This window comes from Saccoglossus kowalevskii, chromosome 10 (assembly GCF_978046115.1).
Source record: "Saccoglossus kowalevskii chromosome 10, keSacKowa6.1, whole genome shotgun sequence".
NCBI classification, from domain to species: Eukaryota; Metazoa; Hemichordata; class Enteropneusta; family Harrimaniidae; genus Saccoglossus; species Saccoglossus kowalevskii.
In genome coordinates, this window is record NC_140650.1 from 29,431,237 (window position 1) to 29,453,807 (window position 22,571).

The 22,571-nt window shown below is 32.6% G+C and overlaps 1 protein-coding gene across 1 annotated transcript in view; it reads left to right on the plus strand.

Moving 5' to 3' along the window:
* Positions 1-158: 158 nt before the first annotated feature.
* Positions 159-22,571, plus strand: part of LOC102806435 (ligand-dependent nuclear receptor corepressor-like protein) — a 33,760-nt gene continuing 11,347 nt past the window's right edge. The window contains exon 1 of the mRNA XM_006825891.3: positions 159-276. Coding sequence (XP_006825954.2) covers positions 174-276 — 103 coding nt within the window. The 5' untranslated portion in view covers positions 159-173. The remainder of the gene's footprint in view (positions 277-22,571) is intronic.

The following is a 22,571-nucleotide window of genomic DNA, read 5'->3' on the forward strand; positions in this document are numbered from 1 at the left end:
TTTGATGGTTGCACGTACAGATAGTTTTTCTATGACTTGTTAGAGATTATAAATGACCGGATTAAAAAAATGAACTTGTACGATCGTTATATTTAAACCCCCCATTTTTAAATGCTGTAAGCCAAAAGCAGTCATGCAGAAAATGATGACGTACTGCACAGAACAATTTCAAAATGGCTGCCGCAGTGTCTTGCGGCAACATCCGCTGTCAACAAGAACGCCGGCAATTAAGAAAAGAATTGGAAAGAGGGAGGAAAAATCTTATCACGACAATCGGTAAGTATTGTTCTACCAGACTGTTAAGTTTTTTGTCAATTTCTTTGCTTGCCAAATTAAATTAATTGCGATAAATTTCACTCGTTCACGCTTTGTTGTTTTTGCTGGCTTAGCCAGCCATTACAAATCATGCTTCCACCCCCACCGGAAGAACTTGATCGACATCGCAGACGATGTTTTTGGAAGTAATTGTTTTGACTTTTTACACATCTTGGTTAAGTTCCAGCGCGGAACTAACACATGTCTCCTAACGCCTGTCATATAGTTCGGCTGGCGTTCATTTGTCAAATTTATTCAGATGATTGTGAACGTGTGCTGATCACCGAATCCAAATGGGAGGCACAGTAAACAGAAGGGACCTTGAACAAAATGGCGTCGTCAAAATTTCAATTCAGACACCCCGACTTTCGCTTTGCCAAATATCTACGACCCGTTTTAGGGAAATCGCATGTCGATATCGCGGTTTCAGACGAATTCTATAAGAATTTTGTCGTCTGCAAGCCGATTTGGCAGCTGACAGGGTCGTCGAAGATCTGAAGTGCGTCGCGAATTTCGGGAAAATTGCCCAGCCCCGCAATAAATGACAACGGGCAAATTATCATATTTCAGGTTCATTATATATGCATGTATCACGCATATTAGGCCAGTCGCAAAAAAATCGGTATTATTAAATGCCGCCGTCTGCTTTAAATTACCGGGACGTCTCCAATATTTACTATAGAGTTTATGGTAGATCTTAGGTGCTCGACACCGTCTTCATATATTATTATGGGATATCGGAAAATTAGAGTCGATGGGTTTTTAATTGTGACTGTAATAATGCAAATGGCCGTTGATTAGATTACACAACCAGTGTTCTAATTTATGCAAATTGTGTATCTTGACTTTTGCTATGGTAGTGTGTGGTTTGTCTGCATAGGCAGTTTCCAGAAGTATTTCCTGGTTTAGCTGGGGCACCACATGCTTTGCTCCGCAACTCTTTTGACTGAACATACCCGTGAAGGTGATGCCATCATCCTGTCATAGATTTGTATTTATTGATTTTGTCACCTCTTATCATGAATTCCAAGTGCAACTTTTGTTAATTTTTATATGCAAATGATAATTTAGCTCATTATAATAAAAAATGATCATTACCATGTTCGTTAAAATAATTTAAAAAATGAAAGCAATGTTAATACCAGTAAATAATAATTTATCAACTTAACCAGTGTTGTGTGATATTTCAAAAAATTAAATTGTTGTTTTTATTAAAATTAATTGTGGATTGTATTAAAGTGATTTCACCATTGCCATCTGTTGCCCACAATTCATGTATGTACCTCATGTCTGCTATGTAAATTTTGTGATGTCTGTTGATGTGGTTGTTATTGGGGGGGTTTGCCAAGCAACATCAATGGCCCACTGTCTGACCTTACTGTTTTGGGTGAATAGACACAGACAGACAGGTAATATTTTTTTTTTATTATTAATCATGCCTAAATTAACAATAGTTGCATATTGGATTTCACTGTATTATTTTTGATCTGGGGAAAATGGCTGATTAATAATGCAGTAGTTTACAAAACCAGGCAAAAATGAGGATTTTTTGGAGAATGTACTTGTCATTTTGATAATCATTTTGTTGTTACAAATTAAATATAGCAATATTTTTTCGAATAATTATCGCCAGATAATGAAATTCAATAAGAGATGGTGATGAACATAGCAGAGTTTTTTATTATTTTTTCAAAGTTTCAAAATTATTTAAAAAAATTATTAGATTGAACTATTACTTAAATTAAACATAAATTCAACAACTCATTTAACATGGTAATGTCTTCCAAAATAACTTTTGAGGAGAAATTATTTTATCTTTGACAACTCTCATCTTTGTTCATAATATTAAGTATCATTATTGTGGTTGAAGGGGTATTTTTAACTTGACTATTGGGATGATTTCTGAACTCGATCTGACAGTTACAATATGTTCATTGTATTACTGGTAGGATTTTATACTATTCAAAAGAAATATGCATAACTATTAACTTTTGTGTCTGGGTTTTTAATTTACTTTTATAGTATTATAATAATTAGTGCAATAAACTCTGTGTAACCTTTTCTTAAAGATGGTCACAGCTAACCCTTTTGCAGCAAGAACTTTGATAAATTATTCTTCATGGTTGGGTGTTTTTAACAGCATTTCTAATGTTTTCTCCTTAGACATTTAATAATTAGTATACTAAACACATGTCTTGAAACCTAGGGCTTGAACCTAGGTGTTTTGAAGCCACTCAATTTCAAGGCCAATTTTTTTTTAATTCTTTTCATTGATTAAATTATAATAGGAAATATTGAAGGGATCAAGGCAATCAGCTGATTTAAAGAGATTTTAACAGTGGAACTCCCCCTAATCACTTGCGTTAGTTCTTCAGGAGAGCCAGCTCCATTTTCAAAAGGCAAAGGCTGGTTTGGGGCAAGACCTATGTTGTAAGAGTACCTGTACACATATGTAGCAGAGGTTCAATTGTCTCAAAATTAGATTAGGACATTTTGTCCAAAATGGCAACTAGCATCATGGTTCTAATCATTTGCCATATTTGGGAGTAAAACAGTAAACAATTAGGTCCTTTGTCTGAAATTATTTTACAAAATTGAGATATTTTGAAAAAATACCAGCACATTGCTGATGTTCAGTGAGCATCTGAATTTGGTGGTAAGGTAATAAAAGTTAGGAGATGGTTATCCTGCAAGACTTGTCACATTTTAGTTTTTATGGCTTCTTGGTTATTAGTTTTGCTTAAAAGTTTGTTATCTTAATTTTATTGTCTTTAAAAATTAATTTTGCAATCAAAATCATTTCCATTTACGTAAGAAACTCAAGCATCAAAATGCTGCATTTCTGGAGAGAACACAAAAACAAAGTACAATAAAAATGTGTCTTAAAATTCAACAATTAGGGAAGATACCTCTTAGATAATCAGATAATGATGATGAGGCATTGTGAATAGTTTATTGTACACATGCTCAAAAATTGGTAAAAATAGCTTGGTAATATTCAATGTTTATATCTGTTCATTTTTGTGGCGTGTTACAAAACTAGATTTCTATTTTGAAGACAGTTTCAAAGGTACACAACAATGAAGTATTATTTAAATTTTGGAAATAATTCATTGAAGACAACAAAAAGTACCCAGTTAGTCATAATATATGCATTTTTCACCCATTGTCGCCACACAACAATTTCAGAAATGACATGTCTTTACTATGAGAACCAATAACAAAAAAGTTGCACCATTAACTGTATTTTTCACTAAAATTATCCTGAAAAATAGTATGTAGCCATCTAATTTTTTCATATGAATATTCTTAATTTGGATACCGTATTTTATTTTTGAGTATATTTCCACATTGTGCTCTCAGATCATTGCATTAGCTTGTTAAAAGTCTTAGATATATTAAGTGATATATTTGATAGTATAAAAACCATAACCTTTGTAGTAGTTGTTGATGTTGGACCACCTCCTTTTGGCTAAAACAATAATTTGTTAATTTCTTAGAGCAATTTAACCACTAGGCAGGTAGGAAATGAACACATTCAAATAATATCAATGTAATCCACTTTATAGAGTATTTTGTTTGCATGTTTCAAACTTTCTCTCTTTGAAATTACCAACATCATCTTCAATTTTACAATTATTTCATTGACCAAAACCCACTCTAATAATTTGATAACTCAAAAACATCATTCATCTGTATTCATCGTCGTTCTGAATGACTGCTTAACTTAACAGAGCAAAATCCACACACCTCTGACCACTAGTATATGAAATTTCAATAATCAAATAAGAAGCCAAAATGATCACCAAGGTTCAGACATGTTGAAAACTATTGAAATTTAGTCCTGAATTTCTTGCAATTTGTGCAATACAGATCATAAAATATTTGACGTACTAGTCCCAAGACCCCACTAAAGCTCTGTGTGTATGAACGATCTCAGAATGCAACTTTAAAATAATATCAATGTTCAGTAGCTCATTTACATCAAGGTAAATCTCATAAGCAAAAAAAACAAACAATGCAGCGGTTTTCCCACAAACAAAGGAAAAAACGAACATGAAACTAAATAACATTAGACAATTCAAACTTCAGACACATCAACAATTTAAAATAGATTACCTGCGATAATTAAGTCTGTTTTCTTTGCCTATCTTTTCACTTCAGATGATTAATTTTAGGCAATTTGTTTGGTTTGGGGAATTTGAGACTAATATTTAGTGAAGATGCTAGACCTTTTTCATCAGTTATTTTAATATTGGTCCATCAACTTTATTAATATATTATATTCTGAGCTGTTATTATTAGATTTTATGCATTGGCCCTAAAGGTCATACATCCTGGTAATTTCCGAAAAGGTATCAATGAGAATTTTTTATTGAAATTCAAAAATGTATTAACGCTGCAAAAATTCAGGTATAATATTGTAAATTATTGCAGTTGTAGGATATCGTCAGAAAGTACCGGGATGTATAACTGTATAGTTGTGCTTTAGAACTCTTCCATGAAATGTACCTTTTGTGAGCAATATAACTGAATATACGCTCTTTCTATAAGTCACACTCTCTAGCTTTGAAGTGATATCAAAATGATGTATAAAGTGACAGCAATGAAGTAAAGAGCAACAACTGTGGTTGCATTGTTTGTCATTCAGAATGTAGTAAATCTCCAAAATCTTTTTCTTGATAAATGACTATATAGTGTAGATACTGATATTTATGTTTACGGCAAGGTGTATTGAAAATATTATCTGGTAAAACTTGTTTGTGTGGTTGCTTGTCATTTGAAAGCCAGTAGCATTTTGTCACCATTCAAAAATTAATAAATCCACATAATTTTTTCATACTTTTTTATAAAAAATGTTGATCAAAGCTTGTAGCCAGTGGGAAATTATGTCCATGTTTTTGAAAATTTAGAAAAATTTATATTGTAGAAAAATACACAAAAATTATGAAAATGTTGAGCCAAAATATTGGCTTGAAAAATGAAAACATTCAAAGGGTTAAAGTTGAAAGGAGAGAATATTTATGGTTAAATTTATATACAAGTATATATATCATTGGTCTTGAAAGTGTTTCACACTGATCAGATGAATTACAACATGCCATATTTATTCTATTAGTCATGCATATGCTTACATTAATGACATACTAGTTGATATGCTGTGGTTATTATAAGTCATATTTAATTACCCTGCATACTACTGTGAAATGATTTATTTTCATTGGAAATAATTTTCACTGAAAAGAGTTCTTGGGTATTTTGTGTGGAATTTATTTTCAATGATTTTTGGCGACTTCAATGTAAAATATAGGAAAAAAGGTATATTCGCTGGATTTTATTTTCAATGAATCGTTCCTTCAGCGAAAATAGCGAAAATTAATTCCAAGCAAAAATAAAGTATTTTACAGTATTACAATTTTTGGTTTATGTGCACTTCTATTACAGGTATACTTTTAATAACACATATACAGGTGTTGTATCTCAGATTACTTTTCATTTTGGGTGAATTGGTTTTATTTCACATACCCAGTAAACTTAGTGGTGTTTATGTATGCACACACTTGCTGCATCATCGTAAAACCACAGCCTCTTATCAGCAAATGCACCAATCAGCGTGTCTCCCTACTATAACAGTGTACCAATCAATCTAGTATTTGTCTTTCTAAAGCAAGTTACGATTGGTCATTTACTTATGAATATGTAAATCATAACTTCCTAATACATGCCATGTAGTTGTATTTTGCTAGAGTACAAGTACATGTATGTTTGCAGTGTAGCAGAAAACTAATATGACAGGCGAGAATGACTTGTTGATGCACATAATTTGTGAACCAATTTTGGTATAACCTACATTGTAGTACAAGTTACTGGCATGAATTACCAGAATATCACACATGTGAAACCCACTAATAAATATATGTATATCTCACTTCTCTATTGTTTTGCCACTATTGCTACCAAGCAAACAGTTTCAAGAATACCCTGGGTCTCCATGCTTGGGAACCTTAAGACCAGAGTTAGATTCCAGTGACCCTGGCAAAATTATCACTGCTTTTCTTGTTTACTTATTATAAATTACTTATAGCACCAATTTTTATAACCATTATAGCGTAGAATCTTGTGCATGTATTATATTTACTCTATTAGTAGTGCTTACTCATAAATATGGTCAAACTAAGTTATTTCACAGATCCATTTTATAATAAATGTGGTTTTTGCTCAATAGACCATACCGGTGCATTGTGTATGTCCACTGAGCTTTATTGGGATGAAGCTATGTCTGTCAGACATCTGTCTGTGGACGAGATCTTCATGAAAAGCACTAAAGAGTTTGGCTTGGCTTTATAGCTGTCATGAGGAGTGCAGAGGGTAATTTTTTCATAGAAGAAGTTATGCCAACAAATATGGAAAATTATCACAGATAGGTCATTTCAGCTTATAAAAGTATTTTCCTGACTTAATGACAATGCTGATATTTCTTTGCATATACCGGTGCCTTTGGAGGACCTCTATTAGATTTGTTCATGTGATAACATTTTTATTTTTAACAATTATGTTTTTCATTTATGTCATCTTAAAAACAGTTTTGTTTTGATGTTTTGTGGACTTCTACATGGATTCGTTCATGTCAACAAATTCAATTTTTTTTTTAAAAAAACAGTATTTTGCATGGTTCTCCAGGTTCATTTATTTAATAAAAGTACCTACATGTATATTTTGCTTTTAGAATTTTTTATAAATTTCAAAAAGAATCATAAATAAATCATCAGCATGTTGACAGAGTGGAAATTTGCAAGAAGATGATAACAATTTGAATTTCTTCCATACAAAAATGTATGTCTTTTCCTTTACATGGCAGTACAAACAAGTGGTGCATGTCCACACATGGCATTTTTCAGGTTAAGAGATGTGTTTCAAATAGAGCAATTATACTGTTTATGTAATTCAAATTGTACTTATTTGTAAGGCGATGTTTTACTGGTTTATCAATTTTACAGTAAATTTTATTCTGCTCTATTATATCTATATTTCAGAGCTTTTTGTTTACAATTTGATGAATTTCTGAGCAGAGAATAAAATGACTTTTTTTTGAAGTTATGTTACAAAGGTTATATTTATCAATCCCAGGACACATTGCATGTAGTTTACAGATCATATTCCAATCGATTATGTCTGTGTCTCATTTCAGAATGACTAGGGATGTTATTTCCTCATTTGTCTCAACTACTTGGGTCTTAGAAATGGAGGATTCTTTCTGTCATGTAGACAATGATAAATATCTTGTGTCCCCTCTGACCTTAGCATTCATTGCAAGAAAGTATTCTTTTGATATATGGCGTATGATTGTCCAGGGTTTTTATTTAGCCATAAATTAAAGGTGATACCTAGGATCTTATTATTTTGCATCCTTCAAGGCTAAGTGAGTGCTCATAAATGTCAGTATTATATTTTAACATTTATGTTGGTGAAAAGTTATTAAATTTGCTCCTTACAGTGGAAATATTGTTTCCCACAATCTCCCTTGTCGCCTTGTCTGTGTGTTTAATCTGCACATAATATGATTTTTATCTAACCATTAGTTTATATTATTGCATATTAAACCAAACCAAATAAACCCAAAAAAGGTCTCATTCATTGTACATGTATGTACCAGCTGGTTTTTAACAAGGGCCTCATACAAACAGCATGCAAGTCTATTTAGCAGACATTAAAGTCCATGGGGTTTGAATTCCAGCCATATATTGGCACCCAAGTACAGACATCATTCTCTCAAGGTAAGACATTGGTATGTTCATCAGAAATTACTTCCATATGCCTTTTATTGGTGTGTTTTTGTGATATATCCTCTAATGTGGATATAACCCTTGTCTAAGACTTCATTGTATATCCACGATAAATAGGTTTAGTCCTTCACCTTCTATGGAGTACTACGATACTCTTTGTAATTAATGAAATCGTAGAATAGATAGCTATGCTATTTTTAAGCCCTGTGAACTGTCTGCCATTTCTATTTGAATTGTTTCCCTTGGTCTATACAAGTACATATATAGGATAATTGAGTTCTCTTGGGGTACAGTCTAGTCAGTGCGAATAATTCAATAATGTGAAATAATGTGTAAAACTTTACAAGACACAAGTTTTGTTTTAACGCAGTTAATGTGTCATCAGTACTCTAAGACATAAACTGTAAACTGTACAAAAATTTGTACGAGTGAAATTTCACTGGTTTATTAAAACACAAAAAATCCTTGCCTAAATCATAGATGAAGGGAAATTTATATAAGAGGAAAATGTTTATCAGAAAAATATTGCGTCATTTTTCTTTTTGATTATTATCTAATTAAATCAAAAATGAAATATAACACAGAATAAGGAATGAATGCTGTAAAGTTATTTTGGGCATGATATCATGTTGTAACATGTTACAAGTACAGTCCATTGCCTGGAAGGGAACTGTGTACTGAACCTAGTTTTAACACCATTGATGACGTCAATGCTATAACACTGAATGCAAAATTAAGTCACCTTTACAGCCTTCAGTGCCAAGGTGTCATTAACCCCTGTTCCTTCCTGTATGCGAGTGTAGGAATTGTCATGCCCCCCTGCTATTTTAACGTTTTGGATTATTGCCATAAAACTATAAATAACAACAAAATATTATCAACATTATGTACGTCTGTTATGAGTGATACGTAAAGTTGGATTTGGAATTATAAATCACATTATATGGATTAGTTTGAAAGGAAAGTAAATTACAAAACTGGAGAATAATTGCAAATTTGTTTTCATTACCATAATATATTTATGTATTCTGGAGTCAATTTGTCATATTTTCCTTCATTAGATTGCAGACTGAGATTGCTATGAAAATTGAAAGGTCTGCTACATATATTTGTGTTGACTGTATTGTTTGATTTCTTACGAGTAGTGAAAAAAAATGAAATAAAATATTCTGTAATATATGTAAGACAATATACAGTAACTTGAGCAAGAGTTTTTTGTTTCTCATCCTTTTAGGGTTTTGCATCTCCAGCATCGATAATTGAAATATAATCGACTTTTTCAATATGTGGCTTTGTTTATAATTCCAGTTCATATTTTAGCATCTTAGGAAAAATAGGATCTATGCTTTCTGTTACTAATTCTCAGTGTTCCATCACAGTCCCTCTATCCCTGTGGTTTCATACATATTAGTTCGGGGTGGGGCACATTTGGTGTCCTGCAATACCAAAAACATCTTTTTTTTTATGCAAAAAGCTTGCACAAATAAAGGAAAGACAATAATAGCCAAAATATATAATTGAAATGGTGTCATAATGTAGCAATTCTAGTATTTTAGAATATCCATAATAATGCCATGTGTTGATGTCGTGATGTAAATTAGTTGGGTGGACATATACTGCTCATTATTGCATACCGTAATTCTGCAATATAGGTTACAGTAACACCTGTGCACTCACCCTCTTTAAAGTGTAACTGAATTGGGACAATTGACTTTTTTGTGTGCAAAATTTATTTATAAACAACATTATGAAAAAAAACAAGTGAAAAATATACATAAATTAAATAAATGATCAATAATAATGTTCTGGATAAGGAAATATCCACGTCCAACTCCACCGAAACAATGTATCAGTAATGTTAGAAAATTTGCACTCTAAAATGTAAATTTTTGTGCGTCCAATAGATCGCGTGTTCTATTTCTGGTAGGAAAAACGTCCGTCATTCAACACAATCAGCATTTATTTATAGCAATTCACCGGGATCATGTCCCGTAATTTGCGGGCTGTAAAACAAAATAATGAACAAGTACTATTTATTATATATTTTTTACCTCGCGAAACTACAACAGTGCGTAGAGTTATCGCGGTGGAATAGTTGCCTTGAAATTTATGGAATTTCAACTATCCATTTCTCACCTTGAAATAAAAAAAAAATCAAAGACCATCGGGGGATATATTATTTACCAGTCTTACCAATCGCTAGCTTTATTTTATTCGAATCTATAAAATTCACGAGTTTTTCGACATTTGTTGGCAACTTCCGCATTAAAAATGGATGAAAATGTGGGTGTGGTTCTCTCGCAAAGTTCTGTTGGAACTTTGGTTCTGTGTGGTTCTGTAACCCAGGTCGTGCCCCGATCAGGTGACTCTCAGCCAATCAATGATGTTGTAACAAAGCATAGTTGATGCAAATTGAAGGGTCGTCGTACCATCCAATCTCCGGCATCGATTAACTTAGTTTTTTGTGCTGTGACAGGCTTCACAATTATTCACTGAAAAACATCGGCATATTTTGACAAACGGATGGGATTTGACCTCAGTTCAAAAAAAAAGAAAAAAAACAGGGCTGAGATACAAATCAGTTTTGCAAGTTGGTAAATAAGGTAAACCAGACTGAGGTCGACGATTTTCAGTATCGAAGGACTTCCGTGTGAATCATGATTTTCAAATTGTTCATCGGCTGGTCATCAAATATTTACGGCTACAACTAAATGGACACATTTTTTTCTGGAGACCAATAAATTATTTCTGCATTTAGTGTGAAAATATAACCTATTTCGACCATAGAAACAATGTACAATCAGTACATTTTTATGTACATAAATAGGTGATTTTCCGTATAATTGCGAGATGCATGAAAGACGCGTGTCAAACGTCTGCCGCAAAAATCGAACGATTTGATTTTGAACTCGAATTTCCTTATTTTGTAGCTCACACCGACCGGCCCATCTTCGACAGAGAAATATTGCTTCCGAATACCCTTACTTAATCGAAATTGCCTATCATCAAATGTGGACAGCACATTATTAAGCATGGAAATGTTCCCAAAATACTTTCGCGTTTGTCGAATCTCACGCGATGTTTGACGCCACTACGACGCTATGACCTTTGTTTGTCCTGTTTTTACGTTCGATTTCACACATAACGCGTGATTCTCGCTGTGTACGGAAAATGGTCTATTGTCAGTAGATTCGCAAGGGCAATCATTAACTTTCAAACTTACTTGTTCAAAATTGACAAATGTATGTTGCCTAATTATTTACCATTGTCTAAATAGCAATTTTACTTGTCCTGGGATATAGGGCTACCCTTAGGGTCAAGCCTTGTTTGATAAAGTAAATATGGTATAATTAATGCATTTCTATTAAAGATGCAATACTGAACATGCAGGTGTGCATTGAATAGAGGACATAAGATCTCACTATAATTTTGAAAGTACATCTACCATATCCACTGAAACAACATAGTCCCATCCTCTGTTATAATGCGGATGGTATGCCTCACACTATGACACTTGTATGTTTCATGCAGCAAAGCACCATGACGTACACATACAAATTACCCATTGGTTTAAGTAATAAATCTTCTGACGGAACCAGAGAGAATAATTTTGGTTTTGATTACTAATATATGAAGAAATGCGTTGAGAGAGGAAATTCATAGATAGAATTGCTGTATTTCATATACCATACATTTGTTACTATATTAATGCATTAATAATGACCACAATATTATAAAATTTAAATGAAAATTTGCAGGTCAGGTTAATGCAGCCAGTCCAGAGTTGAAAATCAACTTTATTAATGGAAGGCTTAACTGGGCTAATGTTTGGACGAGGTGGCTGTCTCATGGCAATTTTTGGTAGACCATCTGGTTGACTCCCGTGTGCAAAGCACAAAAAGGAGTCTTTGCAGTTACCCTGTCTGTATGTCTGTCCGTATGTATGTATGTATGTATGTATGTCACTTTTTTTGTTCCACCGTTATCTCAAGAACCACTAATCAAATTTTGGTGAAACTTGGTACGTAGATGCTCTGGGATAATGCGCAGAGTTGATTAGGTTTTGGTAAAAATCTACGAATATTAATTACCTAATTTGCATGATAATTAGCTGATTTTTGGGTAAATATTTCTGCATATTAATCACCTTATTAGCATAATTAGTTAATTTTCAGCTTTTCACCTGATATCTCAAGTACTAATCATCACATTTCAATGAGACTTGCGACATAGATATTCTAAGACTATGCAGAGACCTGATTAATTTTGGGATAAATAATTGTGCCTATTAATTACCTAATTTGCATAATTAGTTATTTTTTTGCTGTTCTATGATGTCTAAAAACCACTCTTTGGATTTCAATGAAACTTTTAAAGAGTACCCATCACATTTCAATGAACCTAAGACTATGCACCATATTAGTTTTTGGTAAATATGTATGCTTCTTAATCACCTAATTAACATAATTAATTAATACTCACTAATATCTCAAGTATTGATCATCACATTTGAATAAAACTTGGTACATAAATGCTCTAGGACAATAGACAGTCTGATTAATTTTGGGTTAAAATCTGTTCATATTAATTCTCTAATTAGCATAATAATTAATATTTTTTTGGTTCTAATCACATTTCAATGAAACTTGGTACATTGTGCAGACCTTATTAGTTTTACACTTAAATCTGTTCATATTAGTTACCTTATTTGCATAATTAGTTTTCAGCTATTCCATCAATATCTCAAGTATAAGTAATTTTGAATTAATTTTTAATGTGTCTCCAAAACCTTCAGCACACAGGAGTTCTTTCTAAACTTTCTTTGATTTTGTTGTTACCGGTACCTTAACCTCAAAAGTGAATACATGTATAAATAAATGATTGACATATGATTGATTTTATCAGTCATTATTTCTAGTAGCCCTGTTTGGTAAAGTATTTTTCGAAAATTGTAGCCCATAGATATTGGTGGAATCTGTACCTTAGCTGATGATAATTTTGGGTTCTTAACTGACTTCTAATAAAGGTTCATATCAAGTAAAGAATATTATTCAGTTTGACAATGATTTGTGTTATCTATGTGTCACATGCATCTTCCATGATATTTTTGGATACTGTTGATATACTATCAGGTTATTACGAGGATACCTCAAAGTATGTACAAGACAGTACAGCTGAGTATTGACTGATGTGCAGGGGATGTCGATGCGACGGTGTACTGTCTGCTAATAATGCATGCTAATATCACTTGTGCGTTTGATGTAACAAAAGAAAATTTGCCAAAGACACAAATATTTGGTGACATGGATGTTAAATTCTTTAATACATGTGATTGTGTAATCTGCTATTTATGTTTCAATATCACCAGAACCTCTGTAGCTTTATTGAATAAAGCTAGGGAAGTCAGAAGTGGTAAATAAATGTGCATGATCAGAATAAACTTGGTAATCACAATAAATGTGTTTTATCTTTACATGCCCACATTTCTCATATTCACATTCACACCTTTCCACTCCCCACATCCCCTAAAAAAAAAACCGAATTTGAATATGTCATTGACTGTATTTTGTCTTGACATATTGGTTAACAATTCTATGATTGCATTCAAAGTGGCTGACTGGCAGCCATTTTGTTATTTACCCATTTCACAGACATTTTTGATATTTTTAGCATAAAGTTGGTACAAATACAAGACATATTAATTACTTGTGCACATAAATTTGATTCCCTTTTTATACTCTTTCATGTACCTTCTTTGGTCTTTGAAACTTCTTTCAAGGTAATACACATGTATGGAACAGAATCACCTGTCAATGCAAGACATTAGGTATTTTGTTCTCCATACAGCTTATTTCACCATTTTTCATTCACTGCAAGATTCTTCATTACACATGAATTTGAATATAAAAAACAGGACAAAGAAAGGTCATGGTGTTGTAGTGTCGTAAAAACATCATGTAGGATTCAACAAACTTTTTTGGGTGTTTCCACCCTTGTGCTATATGCTATGCGGTACATTTGATGATGGTCAATTTGGATGAAGTAAGAGTATCTCAATACCATATTCCTCTCTGAAAGGTAGGAATTTTGACATTAATCTGTAAAAAAAAAAGAGAAATTCAAGTACATAATCAAATGATTCAATTTTTATGGTAGACACTCAAACAATGTCTTTCATGTATTACGTGAGATCTCGCAGTAATCTACAAGGAAAATGTCTCATGTCTACTGAAAATACTGGTTTACTTTAATGTGTTAGAGTTTGGGGTATTAAGGTAGCGAGACTATTATTTGTGTTGAAAATTACGATTTTCACATTTATTTATTAATTGATGAAATGCACCATAAACTTTCATATGATAAAGTCAATATAACATAGAATGTCATGTAAGTTGGTTAAAATGTAGATTTTCTGAAGGGAAGCAAGGCAGCCTCAGTAGTGTTTTCCAAAATCAACAACACAGGTTTAATCTGTGTGCCTATAAGTTTCAAAGATAAACTCAAGACAAAGCAAAGTTAGGATGTGTTATCAGTAGCTATCTGACACACAATGAGTGTTTCCAAACATTTGAGTGGTTTGTCTCCGCCCCTGTTTGTTTCACAGATTAGTCATTTGCATATGAATGTGTCAGACACAAGGTCACACAGCCACTGAAAAAAATCATTGATTTTGGTGTTTTCATATGCCGAATTTATCCAATTATAGCTGTCCCATTCCTTTATTTTTTTGGTTTCAAATAGCCTCACTCATTTGGATGTCCCTACACATGGTAAAACAGACCTTGATGGGAAATGCCGTCATACAAAACTTCTTTCTGGTTGGTGAACTTGTCATCCCTGCCTGCCAAAAACAATAAATCAACAGTTTCATATATCAAAAGTCACATGTCTTGTTAGTTTGTTAGTGTTCTTCATCTTAATACTGTATTTATAGCAAGTACACATCCAAGATTTAGCACTTCCTACCCTGAACTATAATAAATGGTCACATTCTGGCACTCTCACACTTAAAACAGCAATTTTTAATATTATACCTCAATTTTTGCAACTTTTTTATAAAAAAAATAATTTTCACAGGATGTTATTCGTTGATGCATATTTGCATGTGATTCCATGGAAATCGTGATATTTTTCTGTTCTATTTTTTTTTTGACAGTGTTGTTGTTGTGTATGTGTATTTCTAAACATACATGTAGTAAAGACTCAGACACCTTTAATCTGTACCATGTGGTGATGAGTAGCATATGCTCATAACACTACTCACTATCAGTTGCTATATGAGCTAGGAAAACAAAACACTTTTATTCTGAAGAAAAAAGGGATCTAGGGGTTGATCATTGGAAACTCAGGGTTGTGGATGGAATTTTTGTTTACCTCCATCAAATGTTAGTTATTGTTGTAAATTGAATATTTCAAACTATTTTTTCAATGCATATTTGTCAGCCTGTCTGAGTTTCCAATGGTCAACCCCTTGCATGTATATTTACATGTATCCTCGGGGGCGGACATCCGGGCATTTTCACCACTTTGCAACCCTGGCGGTGAAAACAAAGGCCAAAAACTCGCAGAAAACGGTACTTTGGGATGGTGGTTGAGACTCCCCTGAACAATATAACAAGATTAGCCCTACGTGTGTAACATATATAAATTTGGTTGTTCAGGATTACTTCAAAGTTGAGTTTGTGTTGTTTTCTTGAATTTTCACCAACACGACCGGCGTTCCACAGCAGTGCACACAGAGCCCATAGAAACGCATGTACAGTGGTGCATGTCTTAGCAACGTGGAACGTCTTGTGACGTAGCTTCGCCCCTGAGGATTGACTTATCTCTGTGCGCATGCATGTCTAGACCTGTACCTGAACAATTACAAAACAAATTACATTCGAACTTGACACATACCTAATTTCAGCGTACAATTACCATTAGTCCAAGGTACACAAATGACAAATTTTTTCCCTTACCAAAATCTCAGTTGGTTGGACTAGTAAAATGTTCAGATAATAAATACATTTTTTTTTCAAAATTATCTTCAGAACAATTGGTGTCCTACACAAATTGAGTGATGACATTTATTTATTTTGTTCACACTTTTTTTGGCTGCTCGTGCTGTACCAGCAAATCCTTGTATAAAATTCAGTGGCCAAAATGTTCTTTGAGAATTTTACCCATTCTGACAATGCGGGCTAGCTTTATAGATGTGTTTCATCTTTCATCATCTTCTATGCAGGATATGATACACATATATTTAGTGTATATGCAGAGGGGGTAACAACTGGTGTACTTCAAGTCATCATGCATTGTGCAATACCAATCTAATTTTGTTCTGAACATGTTGGTTTTCTTGTAGGTTACCTTCAAAAAGTTTACAAAATGTAAAATATGAGAAACATGATTTGTTATCACTAACATCAGTGATGACCATCTCTTAAACAATCCTGTAATTGATCATCTAAACAGAATGAGCAGTTGTTTCACCAGCAAAGTTCAAATCCTATGTTGAAGCCCTAAACAAAAACTGTTCTCTTACAAGTTTTAAGTTGATCATTATGGTAAATTGTAGATTCAAGCATTTATAAATTCATGGACGAATAGTTTATCTTGTTACTCATTGAACAGGTGTGCAATCAAGTGGTACAGTTCATTAAAAAGATCTTCCTCGCTTTGTCATCAAGCCCTGAGCTAAGCAAATTTGTTTATTTCTTTATTTTTATATTACTTTTAGTACATGTACTTGTTTTTTAGCAGTTTGTTCTATTGAACATTTTTTTCATTTGTTTTTGTAAACATTACTGTCTTTCTGTGGAATATGTGTGTTTCGAAATAAAATTGCATTACCCAGAGTGTGTGATATTATTATTCAATATGACAGTTAGTAAAAATGCACCTTGCACATCAACTGAGTTGCCACCGTGTGTACTAAGACTTGGATTCAAATTTCACTATTGCTGGTTAGTTAATTTTTGGTACAATACAATATTCCTAGCAAAATTGCAGATATATACTGTAAACCGTTTTCGCAAATTTCTGGATTGTATGTCATTTGTGAAGACAAAACTACCTTGACATTCCATGTCTCAAGACCACATATTCACTGCTACAAAATTTTGTGATTTTCACTGACACGAAATTCACAAAAATGTGTCTCTCACAAAATTGAAGCTTGTTACAGTACTTTATTGAGTCCATAATGACATGGTTGCGATATTACATGTACATCACTGTTAACCTAGTTTTAAGTATTTGACCATGTAGTTTTACAAAGTTGCACAAAAGATGAAACTACGCTGTATGTACTGTATATTGTGATGTTCCATAAGAATAGGTACAATAATCCCTCTGTTAGAAATGCACATAAACTAAACATTGTATTTGTTGTATACTTGGTCTTTAAAATGTGACTTATTTCGGCCGTAGAGAATTAATTTGAACATGTTGGTCTGATTTTAGTTGCGTTGTGCTGGGAATAAAGATGTCCCCTTTTAATATTGTGGGGTCTGGGAGGCAAGGACTAGTCTTAGTGAAAATGAACATAACTTTTCTTTGTGCTCGGAATGAGGAGGTCCCCCTCAAATGTTATGGGGTCTTGAAAGCAAGAATTAGTTAAAGTGAAAATGAACATAACTCTTCTTTGTGCTCGGAATGAGGAGTTCCCCTTCAAATATTATAGGTGCTTGGAAGCAAGAATTAGTATAAGTGAAAATGAACGTAACTCTTCATTGTGCTGAGAATGAGGAGGTCCCCCTCTAATATTGTGGGGTCTTGGAAGAAAGGACTACCGGTAGTATTAGTGAAAATATACATAACTCTACTTTGTGCTGAGAATGAGGAGATGTAAATGGCTATGTACACATACTGTGAGGTCCAGTGCGAATATGAAAAACTAAAATTGTTTAACTTTTTCCACAATTTTCAAATATAACTTGTAAAGGAAGTCTTCAAAATGGGCTGGGAATCAAATCAAGCAAATCGAATATTCCATACATTGAGTGTACATTAAATCACCGTTCCTGAGGAACTGTGATTAAAACGATGATTAATGAGGAATTGTTATTCAATACAATAATATTGAGGAATAATTAAAGATGGGATTTACCGATAGATCAAAAACAGTTATTGAGGTTTGTATAAAAATTCCTCAAAATAAAGCAGATCTGAACTTGGTCAGGTATAAACAGATTCTACTCAAACTTGATGTGTACAGTAAACATTATAAGATCTTGGTTCAAAATGAATGCAGTTGTTGCATGTTCTGGCCATTTATGTTCATATTTTTCAAACTCAATTACAGGTACTTATGTATATTAAGATTATTTTTTATTGGAAATGTGACATATTAATTAATGCTGAGATTTTCTTGTCACACCTTTGATGAATAATTAAAGTTAATGTCAGCAAAAAAATATACAGTAATCATACAGTAAAAATAAAAATGTTTTTTATTTGCAACAACATCTACATTCACTGTATTTTGGATATTATTTCTATTTTAGATCTACATGATGGAGTTACAAAGTAAATACTCACAATTTTTGTTGGGCTCTCTTGTTCAATATTTCTTTGTTGCATAGTTAATTGAATGAAACTTCTGGGATCATTCACAGTCCAAATATATTTCAATAAAAAGAATGAAGGCAGATAAAAAAAATCTGGAAAAGTAGTCTGGAAAAAATCAGGCTATAAATTTTCGATTTAAATTCCATTTGAACATAGTTGACTGGAGCTTGGTTCAGTAACATGGTAAAGTACAGTGAAGTATGGGGGCAGATAAAGGGTGCAATTTTCAATGAGATTTTCTGGTTTACGTATAACAAGCAGAAGTTGAGGAACCACAACATCCAAAAGGGAAAATGTAATCTTTTATTTAGCATTACCTCTCATTTAATTGTTTAACAGTTGTATAATTGTATTACCAGCTGTTGACTGCATGTTCATTTTGGTAATGTATAGTCTAACTAGTATGTCCTTGTGTCTTGTCAGTTCTTACATTTTTTCTCTTGACCTCTGTGATGCATTCACAAGTTTCACAAAGGATAATGATGTGATAATGACCTCAGTGAAATCTTCTTTTCAGTACTTACAAAATTTTAAGATTTTACCTGACTCATGAATTTATTAACAGGATTACATTAATTATGCTTAGCAATGATTTTTTAAAATAAAACAATGAAAAACTTGTCTAGATTTAGCTCCAATCATTAGTAAAATGTACAATTCTGACAGTGGTTGAAATTAAAAGTTATCTGTTCATTTGACAAAAAAAAATTACGTTTCTAGTTTGGTATAAAAATTATTCATTTTTTACTATTCTAAAAAATGTATTTGTTCAAAAATGAGACAGTATTTCATTGGAGATATTTAAAACATTTCAGCCTTCCTTTTGGCTTTTGACTTTCTCACCCAAATTTTGTTGTACTCTTTTCTTAAATTCTTCAATATTTCTGGAAATGGATCCTAATTTTTGAGCCAGAGACACAATTTTCAGTTTTCACTCCAAAAAATTGGCTATTTTTGTCCTTATCTTCTGAAGAAAAGTGCAGACTATAAAATAGACTATTTTGTGAATTTGTGATAAAAAGAGGGAACTGGTGGTGGAATGGTTAATTCAACTACTTTAAAATTTTGATTTATTATGAACCCTGCATGGTACTGTATGCCTGTGTACACAAGTTTCACTGTAAATTTCAAATTGCCATATTGATAATATTCACTGTAGATGTGCATTTTAGTTTATTTCTCTGTCAGACAATATAATATGCTAAGCTTGTGGGATTAAGCCTATTCACGTTCAGACTGTTGTGAGTATATTTTTGTGTTGTTGAGTAGGATTATAGTGGAAAGAAGCTGGTATAAACAATACCATGCTTACTTATATCTTGCTTTGTAAACACATTGAAGTGAAGCCTGTGACATTTTTTTTGTTGCAATTTATTTTTTTTTGTCTTGAATGGGATAAATTGTAAGAGTTGAATAAATATTGATGAAGACAGTTCAATAAACATGTATAGACTGTTTTCACTAATAAAATGGTCCAGAACACATGTTGCTGAACTGTGTATTTATTTGAGTTTGTCTGATGTGACTATAATCCCCCTGTCTGTCTATCACCTAAAATCACTGACTACGTAAAAAGACAGCCGATATTAGGATTCGGTCGTGTATTCTGGTCCATATGCCACCAAACATTATGCACACACCAAAAAAAAACGTGTCAATTTATTATGAATCATGTATTATCCATGTACCAGGTGCAGTTGGGAAATATTTGAACAAATTGTCTGAGCATTCACTGTGTTGGTTTGAAAAGTTACATAAATGGTTATGTTAGGTTAGGTTGCTCAGTACTCTTTCTTAAAACATTTTTTTTTCCACTATTTTTTATTGAAAGATCCTGGCAACATTGCATATATGTATGATGTAATGTCACTGTTTTTCTACAAGGTGTATGCAAGTTTGTATCTTGTCTACCAAAATGACTGCTATTTGGAATCTTTTTTATGGTAACATTGCGTGGTTACATATATAAAAAGTAGTGATCAAAATAAGTGACTAGAGATGTCACATACCACATTAAAGTGATGTCATAAAGGATGTCCAACAAGTTTTTATAAGTCATATATACAATTTTTGTTTCCCTCAGAAATCTAAAGTTCCCACCTGCTCTTTGACAGAAGATTGGTTCCAAACTTATATTTTTTATCTCTCATAGTAACGATAAACTGAGAGTTACCATCCCATTTTACAAAGAATTACAAATGCATGTGTTCTGTTAAAGCAGTTTTTGTGCCTTCTCCATGAATTAAGTTGTATAGACAATATCTGAATTTATGATCCATACTTGTGTCCCTTTTCTTCAATAACCATGATTCTGCCCAGAAGTGAGACATCCGTTACAACATCACAACTTTACAGTAGAATGTGATATCAAATATCAACTAAATTCTGAATTTGTTAATTATCTTTGTTAATACTTCTTGACTACAGCCCACAGAGATTATCTTCTCGTGTTTTGTGTTTTTAAATCATCTGATTTGTCTAGAGTATTCTGATTGATTTACTTGTTTCTTCCTAAACGTTTCACAGACGTAGGTAGTCTTCACATGTGTCTCAGATTCGGTGAGCCTAAACAAACCTCATGAATCAATCAATGTTCTTGTCATTTTACCAAATAACGAGTCTCATGTTTTGAGTCTCATGGCTCAATTACATTTCACTCAAAATATTTGTGTTTAAATCCCACTTATGTTTGTTTGTTTCTCACAATGTACTAGAAGAGGACTGTGGTATTATGATGTATGTAACTGTATTTATATAATAATAATAATAACTTTATTGCATCCTTAGAAATACAATGTTTCTATCAGTTAATAGCAATAAAGATTAGTTGTGATAACTACTACTATACAAAAAGAAAGTTAGTTGTTAAAAAAGATAAAGCAAGTGTTACATATCAAATGGCATTTTTATTTCTTGATTGAAATGCATTATGAATATAGTTCCCAATCTTTTTTATTATTACATCATCTTTTGAAGTTATCAAAAAATTAAATTTCTGAAGATCATCCTAGGTTTCTTGTGGAAATATAATGTCTTGTATGATTTGTTGGCGTATTACTTTATATTGTGGACATTTCATAACAAAGTGCAGTTCATCTTCTATTTCATTCTGTGAACATTGTTTGCAAATTCTATTTTTAGTAGGTATTTTTGGTTGCATATGTCTCCCTTTTTCTATTGCTAAATTGTGATTACTAGTTCGAAATTTTGTCATTGAAATTCTTTGTTTCAAATTTAGCACATCCAAGTATTTTTCAAAATTATAAGAGTCTTTGAATTTTTCATAAGTTCTCAGCTTTGTTTTTTCAGTTATATTTTTTCTCCAGAAATTTATGTATTTTTGTTTGACAACTTTGCCAATTTGCTGTATATGTTTTGTTAACCAATCATTCTGTTGTTCTCGTGAAAAGTTCATGATGTTCATCATTTTTTGTATTGAAGAGTACCATTGTAAATTGGATTTCTTTTGTTCAAGGTATGCTTGTTTTGTGATATTATTGTCTGGTAATTTACTGATACGAGTCCAGTATTTTATTAAATTGATCTAAATATCTACTAAGAGTGGGAATTCTCCTACTTTGGCTCTGCATGCAATGTTTGCCACAAATTTGTTCAGTCCTAGTAGTTGTTTGTAAAAATTCAATTGTGTTTTTTCTGTTATTGTTTTGTCCCATTTGTTGTAATCTTGAATTTCATGACCCCAGATTTCAGACCCGTACAATAATATTGGTTGAATACACCTTTTAAAAAGATGGCTGAAAGTTCTACAATTTGTTTCTGGTGGTAGGAACTGTTTCAATGCATACATTGCTCTGGCTGCTTTATCTGCTAAATTTTGTTTGGCTTCAGTGTAGCAGCCATTTGACTTTATATTTATACCCAGGTAGTTGTACATATCTATACAGGTAATATTTTGTT